The 12,126-nt window shown below is 56.4% G+C and overlaps 3 protein-coding genes across 3 annotated transcripts; 2 read left to right on the top strand and 1 right to left on the bottom strand.

Moving 5' to 3' along the window:
- Positions 1–1,581: 1,581 nt before the first annotated feature.
- Positions 1,582–3,457, top strand: EsH8_I_001229 (beta-N-acetylhexosaminidase; the record flags this gene model as incomplete). Its single annotated transcript, XM_083268642.1, has 3 exons — positions 1,582–1,728; positions 1,804–2,982; positions 3,032–3,457. 3 exons carry the CDS (start codon positions 1,582–1,584, stop codon positions 3,455–3,457), a joined length of 1,752 nt encoding a protein of 583 aa, XP_083119080.1.
- A 2,862-nt stretch (positions 3,458–6,319) lies between these two features.
- EsH8_I_001228 (cytochrome P450) lies at positions 6,320–8,111 on the top strand (the record flags this gene model as incomplete). The annotated part of the gene is made up of 3 exons (XM_083268641.1): positions 6,320–6,491; positions 6,611–7,121; positions 7,187–8,111. The coding sequence occupies 3 exons, from the start codon at positions 6,320–6,322 to the stop codon at positions 8,109–8,111; spliced, it is 1,608 nt and encodes a 535-aa protein (XP_083119079.1).
- A 964-nt stretch (positions 8,112–9,075) lies between these two features.
- On the bottom strand, positions 9,076–11,083 carry EsH8_I_001227 (pyridoxal phosphate-dependent transferase; the record flags this gene model as incomplete). Its single annotated transcript, XM_083268640.1, has 4 exons — positions 9,076–9,330; positions 9,439–10,601; positions 10,654–10,687; positions 10,742–11,083. 4 exons carry the CDS (start codon positions 11,081–11,083, stop codon positions 9,076–9,078), a joined length of 1,794 nt encoding a protein of 597 aa, XP_083119078.1.
- Positions 11,084–12,126: the final 1,043 nt, after the last annotated feature.

The following is a 12,126-nucleotide window of genomic DNA, read 5'->3' as shown; positions in this document are numbered from 1 at the left end:
GTAGATAGGTCCAACACTGGTCGGTCCGCGAGCTGTTACCTTGGTGCTTGGCTCACAATCTTGGCTGGTTTGCCTGTGTCTGGTGACCAGCCATGATAATTCATGGGCTGCTTTCTGTATTCATTCCCTTACTGGGCCAGGATCCATACGATAAATCACCCGCTCATAAGTGCATGCATCTCTCTTCACTCAATACGGTCGTCGATAGGTGCGAGACCGAGTTCTTGCCTGCACTTGATATGCGTACGGTAGTGTACTTACTACCTACCTACGTATCCTGAGAAGCCCCTCCACCTCCAGCCTGTAGCATTTCAGCTTTGTTATTGGTCGGTAATTAATAGAGTTGGCTGGCAGCCCGTGCCGCTCCCCGCCCCCCTGTTACCACGACGGTTGGCTGCGCTGGTTCGCATTGGTGTCTTAGCCATGTCTTCCGCCGCGCCTCCCCCTCTTCCCTTACTGCCTTCCTAGCCTCTCTTGAGCGACGTTGATGATCCTAATAGCCGCTCATATTGTCAATGTTTCATGCATCGGTCTCCCCAGTCAACACGCTAGAGCCACCGCTCAGCTCCGATTGCTATATTGAAACCCTACATGGATGAAAGCTGTCTTTTCACTGCCCTATTGAACTCGGTCATCGGGTGATCATTCTCGTTTTCCTGCCCTTCCCAGATGCTTCTTCGGGGACACTAGGCTGCAGAAACCCGAAACCGAAGCAAGTTCTCCATCTCGACGCAACGCAACGCAAGCCATTGTGTTTTGCTGCCCGCACTTCCAGCGTCTTCGGCCGGCCCTTTCCCTGGCGTGGCATTGGCGTCAACGCACAGCCGCTGTCTTTGCCATCATTTCGCCTCGCGTCCAGGCCCCAGTGAAGGTATCCCCCCTTGTACGCCAACAAGAACGACGAATCACACCATAGCCTGCCATCCTAGATTATCAAGAACCGAATACCGGACTGGGATGGGGAACAACATATTGGATCGTATCATTGCCCATCCTACCCGGGGGGGCCGCAATCATCAATCATACATTACCTGTATAAGACCCATTAATCGGTCAATGAAGTACCAGCGCCTCCTGTCTCTTTTCACAGCCTCATTAAAAACCGGCCCATCCCCGAGGATATCCTACACCCCCAACCAGCCCCTCCGCCGCCAGCAGTAGTGCTGGTTGTCAAGCGGACTCAGGTCGACCTTGAAGCTTGACGTAACGTTGCGCCGCTGGAGCCATCCGGTCTCACCGCACTGTCGATTGGTCGGGTGTGATTCTCAGCCACCATCGGTCATCCAGACTAGCTGCACTATATCCGTGAAGAAGGGCAAGGCATCTACGGGCAACTGCTGCTGCATTCTCGTATGTCTGTCTTTCCCTAGAGCTCGCAATAGCAAAAAAAACCGACTTTTGGCTTTGTCGGTGGCTGCGAGACTTTCTCCAAGGGATTTAGGGTCGCAAACACAGCGCAAACACCACCGTATCCTCAAGACGTTCATATAAACAATCGCCATCTCCCATCCTGGTTTCGTTGGTTCGAACGAGGACCTTCTCTTTCACCCCCCTCGCCTTTCTCCTCTACACCTACCCAACATGTTACCCCCTCGACTTTTTGTACTCCTCTCTCTCGCCTTGAGCCAGGTCAACGCCGGCATCTGGCCGGCTCCGAAGAAGCTCTCAGCTGGGAAAAGTGTCCTGTTCATATCCCAAACACTTGAAATAACTTATAATGGAGGATCTGTACGCTGGCTTCCTTCTCCCGATTCTTCTTCCAATTACGAGACGCATGATACTGAGACTTACTTTAATGTGCAGCTGCCCTACACTTATGGGTACAGCCCAGCTCCAGGTTCAACCTTCAACAGCAAAGACATTGTGCAGGGTGGTGTGTCACGAGCCATGGGCGCCATTTTCCAGCAGAACTTCGTTCCGTGGAAATTCCATGAGAAGAACAGCCAATTCGAGCCAGATGTCTACGCAGCTGACAAGAAATCCGTCAAGTCGTTGCAGATTACGCAGACCGGTGAAGACAAGCCCGGCACGTTCAAGCCGGTCGCTGGTGAGGTTGACGAATCATATGCACTCAATATCACGGAAGACGGCTCGGCTACAATTGTGGCCAAGTCATCTATCGGCGTCCTGAGAGGACTCGAGACGTTTGTACAGCTTTTCTACCAGCACACCACAGGGACTTCCTGGTACACCCCATTAGCACCGATCGCGATTGAAGATGAGCCAGTTTATCCCCACCGCGGGATTCTCATCGATGTTGCGCGAAACTTCTACCCAGTCGAGGACGTCTTAAGAGTAATTGACGCCATGTCTTGGAATAAGCTCAACCGGATCCACATCCACATTACGGACTCGCAGTCATGGCCACTCGACATTCCTGCGATGCCCGATCTATCTGCCAAAGGAGCGTACCGAAAAGGCCTTTCATACACGCCAGAGGATCTGGCCAAGATCCAGGAATATGCAGTCCACCGTGGAATCGAGCCAATCATTGAGATTGACATGCCAGGCCACATCGGCTCGGTTTCCTTTGCATATCCGGAGCTTATTGTAGCCTACAACGAGCAGCCGTACTACTGGTGGTGCGTGGAGCCGCCTTGCGGTGCCTTCAAGATGAACGATAGCCGTGTCGATGAGTTCTTGGACAAGCTCTTCGACGACCTCTTGCCGAGAGTCAACCCCTATGCGGCATACTTCCACACTGGCGGCGATGAATTGTACAAGAATGATTCAATGTTGGACGAGGGCATCAGGTCCAACTCAAGCGAGGTCTTACAGCCCCTCCTGCAGAAGTTTATGGACAAGAACCACGCCCGAATCCGAAAGCATGGGCTTGCGCCGTTCGTTTGGGAGGAGATGCCGCTCGAGTGGAACATCACTCTCGGAGACGACGTGGTGATCCAGTCATGGTTGGGAGGCTCCTCTGTCAAGACCCTTACGAGCGCAGGACACAAGGTGATTGACAGCAACTATAATTACTGGGTGAGTTTTCAAGAGCCCGGCATAGGCGTAGGTCTTACTGACAAGGCAGTACCTCGATTGCGGCAGAGGACACTGGATGAACTTTGACAACGGGGGCGCCTTCGAGCAGTTTTTCCCGTTCAACGACTGGTGCTCGCCGGCGAAGGGATGGCGACTCGTGTACTCACATGACCCGAGAGCGAACCTGACGGAGGAGGAAGCCAAGCTGGTCCTCGGGGGCGAGGTAGCGGCGTGGAGTGAGTCAATCGATGCTGTCAGCATTGATGGGATTCTGTGGCCGAGAGCCAGCGCGGCAGGCGAGGTGTTGTGGTCTGGCCGACAGGATGCATCCGGGCAGAACAGAAGCCAGTATGATGCGGCACCGAGACTGGCCGAGTTCAGGGAGAGAATGGTTGCACGGGGCGTCCGGTCGGAGCCGGTTCAGATGACATTCTGTACGCAGGGGAACGCGACCGAATGCGCATATCCCGTATAAGGGCACGCAGACGACGGGACATGGCATTGCCTCGGGCAGCGTCGAAGCTGGGACCCGGGGTGAAGCATCCCTGGTTACCCTGTCTTTCACGCTTCACATGAACCTGGGCCGCGCGGGGGGGGGGGGGGGGGGGGGCACAATGCCTTTGAATATTTCACATACCTTTTGTACATTCCTTGTGTCGGGGATGGAGCTCGACGACTAAACATCCGCATACGCATGAGTTACCTAATTCGGGCATGAGCTTGAGAAAGCGGCCTTGAGGCATGCATGCATGTGACACAGTACGGTGACTACCCCAACCCGCCAGAACTTGCAGGTTGTTGCTCAGGACGAGGTCCGTTGGATCAATAGTTCGTCCGGGTGTCCTGCAGCAGGTGGCGGTAGAATGGCGCTGCTAAAACGGGTTGACGACCTAGCGCGCCTGGACAAGCTTGCACAGTGCTCTGCATGAGCAGTCCATTGTGAGACGGGAGGGCAAGAGGCTAAAACAACGACTTCCAGAAGGGGTTGGCCGGTTGCGTGGTTTCTGGTATACACTACAGAGCAGGGACCCCACGGATGGAATGTGTGTGCAGGAACATGCAATGATTGAATGCGTGTTGTGGTGATGCTGCAGTTGCTTCACATGTATCCGTATCCTTTTCCCTACCTCCCCTCCCCGCCGTGCGTCTTTCCTGGTATCGGTATCGGTATCGACGTCACTCGCTTCGGCAGTGAGATGCTGCCGTACGGCGCCGGTGGACCCGGAAGGCATGCGCGTGGTTGGGAGGGTGTAAGCTACTCAACGACGGGGGGCAGGGGGGGGAGCTCCATTTGCGGGGAAGCAGGAAGGGGGTGGTGTGGGGCTTTGACAACAAGATTCCCTTTCTGGTATTCAGATCGTGGCAGATGGGGCACGTACTGTGCGGCGTTCATGATATTCAGGCGGGCATTTATTTGCTCTACCGTGGTGCCCGAGAACCTCGGGAGAGAAACAAGGCATGGAGACAGGTAGATGGATGTAGGTCCCTTGGCCTCGTCTGCTTTGGTAGTGGGTTTTGGTTAAAACCGTGACGCTTGTCAGTCATGTTTCGAAGTACGACTAGGCCAAAAAAACGGATGTACAGGAGGATGTGCGTAGCAGCATCGTCCAAAACACGAGACCATCGGGTAGTTAGGGGACATAACAAAGAAGGCCGTGGCCAATGTGGCCACAGTCCCTGAAGTGTCACTTCTCCCCTTGTTGGAGCTGCACTGCACCGACGTTTCGTTTGGGGGGGAAACCAGGCTGCTTGTCTCCAGGCCAGAAGCTGTTTCCAAGTGGGGCAAAGCACGTGGGCCTCGAGTTCAATGCTACCGGCCCGCACTGTGTCTAGCGGAAGCCTCCAGGTGGCCGGTTTCCGTGCCTTTTAGCATTGCCCAACATTCAATTGCTTTCTCTCTGAGACACAAAAGACCCAAATTCCTTGAGGCGGCAGAGAATTCGCACCTCGGCATAGTCTGGGCATGGTGTATCCCCTGCAGACGTTGCAACCTCCTCCTCGTAGGCATCGCCATCTTCACCCCCTCCTATTGGCTGTTACGCATTCTTCTAGCCTGGTGGACAATGGGCATCTGATGGGCGAGCAAACGACCACACACTTACTCCACCGTCGCACACTTTGATTAACAGTGGGTTAAGCTCTCTGGGGGGACTCCCTATCCCCATGGCTCCGCCTGCCCATCCCTGCTTCAAACGTCTGAATCTTGTCTGCCTGTCATAGTGTGGAAGGAAGACCACCCTGCGGCCTCTGCGCGCCTTTGGATGCCACCAGACGAGGGAGATGGCCTCAGGGATATGGTTTCCAGCTATCTGCACTTTTCGGTCGGCTCCCGCCTCTGCCCCCTCCGCGTAGCCGCAAAGGGGGGCCACAGAAAACCAAAAAGGAAAAAAAGTCTTCCCCGTCGGTTGAGCGCGCTTCCGCACCCGCGCCGCCATCTTTGTTCGTGTCTCGCGTGTGGTTTGCTGTGGTACACCGCCGCATGTCCTTAGTGCTGAGGCAGATACCCAGGCAACACAAGGCGTGTTGCAGATCAACCAAGGTATGTCGATGCGAGCCACCCTCTATTTGGTGGGGTGAAGACCAGAAGAGAAGCACGGGATGTACCTTGCCATTCGGCTTCACACGGCCGCTAACACAAAATGGCAAGTGTTTCGGCGGGCGACGGACAGACGTGACGGGTTGAGGATGACAGGAGACGCCACCAACCATCACGGCGTGGTTGCTTCCTGGCTGCTGCCCGCCGGGGCGATGGGCCACTGCTTTCTGGTGTCTTGGCGTCCCTCTTTAACTTTCCCCTCCACTTGCTCATCGCCCATGCTCTTCCCAGTCGCCTACTCGTTTACGAAGTCCTTGCAGCCGAGTCCAAGTGCGGACGGGGAAACCAGACCAAGTGGGGTGAAGTCTCGAACCTATGGCCTGCTTCCATACACTACACCTCTTAGCTTATTGGATACATACATAATAATGCCCTTTGACCTTTGGTTTTCACTTGTACAATCAGATGTCGATGCCCCTTTGCTTTTTCGATCTAGTCGGGTTCACAATTTATTCCGTCTCTCCGTGATAACATCTACTTCATCCACCCTTGTGCCCCCCCATTGTGCTCCGTTGGCGTTTCATTTCTTCTCTCCTACCACCTTCCGCGCGCCACGCTGCGTGTCTCTCATATCTCCACCGGAATCATATCCTAAAAAAAAAAAGCCCGACTCACACCTTTCCGAGGCAACATTCGGCTCCCTACCGCCGATAGTCGATCATAGCATTATTCTCGACACCAGCTCCGACTCTCCCGTCTTCCTGCCGTGTCGCTAGGGATCTACTGGATTAGAAGCTCATCATGGGCTTGGTAGAATTCGCCCTCGAATATGTTACCGTCAGGGCCATCGTCATCTTCGGCGTGGTAGCTTGGTCGTTGTGGGTAGCTCTGAAGCGCTTCGATGAGACGATGCGACTGCGCCGACTGGCGCCGGGTACTCGTGGCCAGACACTCAATGCCCACCTTCCCGGTGGTGAGTTTGATATCTTTCTTTTCTCGTTCTTCTCCATCCACCCTACCCGAATGTTCAGTGACTGAGGAGTGGGGGGGATACTCTTTCTGGGGGGACACTTGACTTACATGCGCTTCTAGGCATCGATTTCATTTTCAAAGCCGTACGCGGGACCATGAGGCACAAGAACGTCGAGTTCTGGGAGGACATGCTCTCCGCAGTAAAAGGCTGGACTGGTGAAAAGAGAATCCTCGGCATGCGAATCGTCTTCACTGCCGAACCAGAGAACATCAAAGCCATCCTGGCCACCCAGTTCTCCGACTATGGCAAGGGTGAGCCTTTCCACCAAGAATGGAAGGAGTTCCTCGGCGACAGCATCTTTACCACCGACGGTGAACAGTGGCACGCCAGCCGACAACTCATCCGGCCTCAATTCATCAAGGACCGAGTGAGCGACTTGCACTGCTTCGAATCGCACATCCAGACTCTCTTCAAGGCCATTGCCAACGGCGGTGCTCTCGATGGCGAGGGTCAGAAGGTCGACATGGACGCCGCCGACGGCAAGGTCCTGGACATTTCGGACCTTTTCTTCCGCTACACCCTCGATGTAGCAACTGACTTCCTCCTAGGCGAAGACGTGAAGTCGCTGTCGTAAGGCCCTTCGTTCATGTGACGTGACCCGAGCCTCAAGCTAATAAGCAATCGCGCTTCTCCAGGACCATCAAACAAGGGTTTGCCGAAGCTTTTAACGAGGTCCAACGAGTTCAGAACATCCTGGCCCGCGCAGCCAAGTTGAAGCCCTTCGTACCCCTATTCTCGTTCAGAGCCGGCTTAAAGGTCATCAATGCATTCGTCAACAAATTCATCGAGAGGGCACTCCGGCTGAGCCCCGAGGAGCTCGCATCCAAGACGAAGTCCGACCAAGGCTACACGTTCCTTCATGAACTCGCAAGCTTCACCCGCGACCGCACCGTGCTCCGCGACCAACTCGTTGCCGTCCTCCTCGCCGGCCGCGACACCACCGCTTCGTCCCTTTCGTGGACTCTATACGAACTGGGCCGCAACCCCGAAGTCGTCCGCAAGCTGCGCGCTGAGATCATCGAGCAAGTCGGTCTCGACCGGGAACCCACCTACGCCGACCTCAAGAATATGAAGTACCTCCAAAACATCATGAACGAGACTCTGCGTCTGTACCCCGTCGTCCCATTCAACGTCCGTTTGGCTCTCAAGGACACGACCCTCCCTGTCGGAGGCGGCCCCGACGGTACGCTTCCCCTGGCCGTCTGCAAGGACACGCCCATCGGTTATTCCACTCTCCTGATGCAGAGGCGCGAGGACCTTTACCCGCCCGTCTCCGAGACCTTTGCGCACCCCAGCGAGTTCTCCCCCGAACGTTGGCTCCACTGGCAGCCCAAGCCTTGGACATACGTCCCCTTCAATGGCGGTCCACGCATCTGCATCGGCCAGCAGTTCGCGCTCACTGAAATGAGCTACGTGCTCTGCCGCATGTTCCAGCAATTCGAGGCGGTTGAGAGCTACATGGACCCCATCGATGGCGGAAACCCCACGCTCAAGGCCGAGATTGTGCTGCAGCCTGGCGATGGTGTCAGAGTTGCTTTTAAGCGGGCCAAGCAGGGCTAGGCTCGGATGGGCTTGTATGACGTTGGAAGGGCCCCCTTTGATTTGTTTTTGGCACGACGTGAGGCGTGTTGCGAAACGGACGGGGTAGGAAGCAGAGCCGACATAATCGACGGCGACGGTGACGATCAACGAACGAACATTTCAGAAACGAGAGAAAAATGCCAAACCCGCAATGATCAGATGGTGAAAAACACGGAGAGATGGGAGGTTGGAATAAGCTTGGCCTGGTGGACCAAAACGGAGAGGTTTAACCACCGCATTTGGCGGGTTCCGGCCAAGGGACGAACGTGATTACGGGCTGACGGGCTGACGGGGAGAGCCGGGAGGGCCAGAGCGGGCCAGGGGCTCGCGCGAGATTTGGCTGATCGCCGAGGTGAGAGAAGCCACGCTGACGCGGGATGCTGGGTGTGCATGGTTCGGTTTTGGGCCGAGAATACGAGGGGCAACTCGTGATTGGCCTCTCAGGCATGTACGAGGGGGCATACGCATCAAGCAGCCAAACTCCTCAGAGTTGGCATGGATCTTGAGATTTGGATACTTAGCAGGTGTTGATGTGAGCTGAATGAAAACCTTTTGTCAAGCAGCACACCGTCGTTGTCTGGGATCCGGTGGTCGATCCATGAACCGAGTTGTTGACGTATTTCCATTCATAAATCAACCCGCCATCTCTAGAAGCGTCTAGTCGTCGGCTACCGCTACCACTCGCGAACAAACAAACTCCGGAGCCGGGATGCGACGTGGGATCAGGTACTCAACAGCCCTCGAGCCCCCACGGATATGCAAAGAACAAAACAAGCAACAACAACACATCAAGAGTAAAAGAAACCTCTCCTCACTCTATATAATTCCAACCCACAGGCGACGGAACCAAACCCCAGAGCAGCTCAACCCAACCAAACAAATAAATCATGACTTCATAGAGGATGAGACGAGACGACACATCTCCCTCTCCTCCCAACGCGCTTCAAGAAAGCCGGAAGCTCTCCTTGATAGCGGCGCCCAACCGCTGGATGGCCGTGTCCATGTCCTGCTCGCTGGCCGAGGCGAACGTGGCGCGGAAGAAGAGGTCGTTCAGGGGCGTGTCTTGCTCGGTGCGGAACCACGACCCGCGCGCGCAGAGGACGCCCTTGTCGATGCAGGAGTTGAAGATCTCCTCTTCGATCTCGAGGAGCGGGCGGGAGGCGTCCGGGTGGCGGGTTTGGTCTACCTTGAGCCACAGCTAACACGGAGTTGATCAGTAACGGTTGATGCTAGAAAAAGTGGAAGCAGAAAAGGCGAGGGTGGATTCGAAGCTGAAAAAGATGCCATGGATGGAGGGGGGGCTTACAAACATGCCTGCGGCAGGCGGGGTCCAGCTCACGATATCACGGGGAAGGTGCTTCTCGCACGCCGCCAAGAGCCAGTCGCGGCGCTTGGTGTACTCCATGCGCAGGTTGATGAGCCACTGGAGGTACCCCTCGTGCCCCCACGTCTCGTCGAGGAGCTTCCACACGGCGATCTGCGAGAATCCCGACGGGCCCTGGTTCGCGACCTCGGCGTGGCGGATGAATCTCTCAATGACCTGCGCCGAAGCCGTGACCCATCCCAGCCGGGACCCCGGGACGAGGACCTTGGAGAAGGAATCCATGCGGAGCACGCGGCCGTCCGTATCCATGCTCAGGAGGGAGGGGATCAAGGTGCCCAGGAACTCGGACACGGACGCGGGAGGCGGAACGGCAGGGGCGTCGGCGCCGGTGTAGGGCTGCATCTGGAGGAAATAGTAAGGCTCGTCCTCGATGATGTACAGGTCGTGCTTCTGCGCCACGGCATAGATTGCTCGTCTACGGGCGGCGGACTGCGTAGCACCCGTGGGGTTCTGGCCCGAGGGGACGGTGTAGAGAAGATGGGGCTTCCGGTGGCCGCCGCGGGCTGCCGGGTCCCAGTTCGTCAGGAGCTCGTCCATGGCTTCGGGGAGCAGGCCCTCCTCGTCGATAGGGACGCCGATGGCCTTGACGCCCAGGGGCGAGATCGTCTCGAGCGCAGTGGAGAAGCTGTACTCCTCTGTCAAGACGGAGTCCTTGCGGTCCTTGTCGCAGAACATGCGGAGTGTCTGCTCCAGGGCTGCCGTGCTGCCGACTGTCTGGCATGATTGCCAGTCGGCGTAGGGCGGGTTGTAGACGAGCTCGGTGTGCTCGGTGACGAAGCGCATCATCTGGGCCGAGCCCGTAGACTGGGTGTAGTTCAGAGCTATTGAGAGGTCGTACTCTGCGCCAGGTTGCTCCGGGTCGCGGGTGTCATATTTACCGACGGTGAGGGTCTGGCCAGAGGCGATGGTTTCGGCCTCGGAGAAGTGCGGGGCCGTGGGGACTCGGACGGAGAGCTCGGCAAAGGGAAAGTAGGCGCTTGAGGGAAGGCCGCCGCCGAGAGAAATGAGACCCGGCTTCTTGAGGTGGCGGGCGGCCTGTTTGAGGGAACAAGGGTGCCGGGAGAGTGATTCTGCCGAGAGATGGTCTAGAGAGGTCAGTGAGGGGTGAGAGATGAGAGGCAAGGGAGGCGAGCTTACGGTCCCATCGTTTCGCCTTGGGCTTGCCGACGGCCTGCGAATGAAGGTCAGTATGCTTGGTATGAGAATTGAACAGATTTTGGCTTACGGGAGCCTTAAACATGTCGCTGTCTGAAGCCGCGGCCACACCTGCTATCAGCTTGCCGGCCTTGGCCCTGCGTTCCCGGACGCCATCGAACGGTGATGGCTCTTGCCGTTTCTCAAACGTGGCTTGTCTTTCAACCGGAACAGCGTCTGCTATAGATCTATCACCAGAATTGGAGTGGAATGGTCGTTGAGAGAGGGAGACGTGTGTCACGGGGACAGGTATGACACGGTCCAGACTCCGGAGCCGGAGGGCTGTAAGTCGAGACACTGCGGGGGTTGATAAGGGAATAGAGGTTCGTGAGAGAGAGCCATTGAGGCCACGGCGGGTGGCCCTTGAGTACATGATTACAAGACTTGTGCAGCGAAGATGTGTTTTCTGGAAGATGAAAGTCTTTGTGGGAATTAGAGGTCAGGGCCGTGACAGTGTGGTATAGTCAAGGGGTCGAGATAAAGGGCGTAAGGCGTATCTGACACTCGGCGGGTGCGGTCAGTGATGGTGGGGCAGCCCGCAGCTACCCGCAGCTACCCATGCCCCCGCATTGTGTTACTATTCGCCCGTAACTTTTAGGTAATTAGGGGTCCCTGACCGCGACGGGCGCTGTGAGCTTCCCCAGATAGGAGGCAAAGCAGCCGGGGACTCTTTCGCTGTGTAGCTTGGAGGAGGGAGTGCATGATGCCGGTCGCGGAGGTCGGTGAGGGAGGGAGACCCATCACGCCCGGCTCCGGGTACTCGGTGTGGGACCTCTCCGGGTTACCAGAGGGTCCCATTCAGACCGCTTTCACTGTTTGGAGTTGCGGGATGCGGCATTGGCGTTCGAAGAGGCAACATCCCCTGGCTCAAGATTGTTTGTCACGGCTAGTCCCTTGATATTAAAGTCGTGGCGTAAGCTAGAGCCAGCGGTAGACGGTGTCTGAAATGAGGCCATTGGCACTCTCTGAATCGCATAGAAGTTGCCTTTCAAGTCTAGGACTGCACGGAAACCCCCAACAGCACAACGGCTGTCACGAACGGCCGGGCATGTCGATAAAGTGTCACCGTTGGCTACGTACGCCTCGGACCGAGACACCCGTTTGTCAACGTACGCCTGCGTCACGAACCCAGGTGCTGGCGGCAGAGAGTCGAACCCCAGAGAACCCCTGCCCTTTAACGATACGAGCTCTCGCGCCCCGAGCACCGCGGTGGTCCGTCTATTGCGTGGCAAATCGGAGGTTAGAGGGCATCGTTTAGTTGTGGTCTGCCTGGAGTTACTGCGTAAGAGGGTTTTCACCAAGCCGACGGGTCCAGAGCCAAGGTTTGCGCGGTCCCAGCCACCCGCCGACACCAGCCACGCCATTTTCGAAGCCACACATTAGCCAATCAGCACCCGCGAATTCGTCCCAACCCCC

This window comes from Colletotrichum jinshuiense, chromosome 1 (genome assembly GCF_051148585.1).
Source record: "Colletotrichum jinshuiense chromosome 1, complete sequence".
Classification (NCBI taxonomy): domain Eukaryota; kingdom Fungi; phylum Ascomycota; class Sordariomycetes; order Glomerellales; family Glomerellaceae; genus Colletotrichum; species Colletotrichum jinshuiense.
This window is presented reverse-complemented; position numbering and strand designations above follow the sequence as displayed.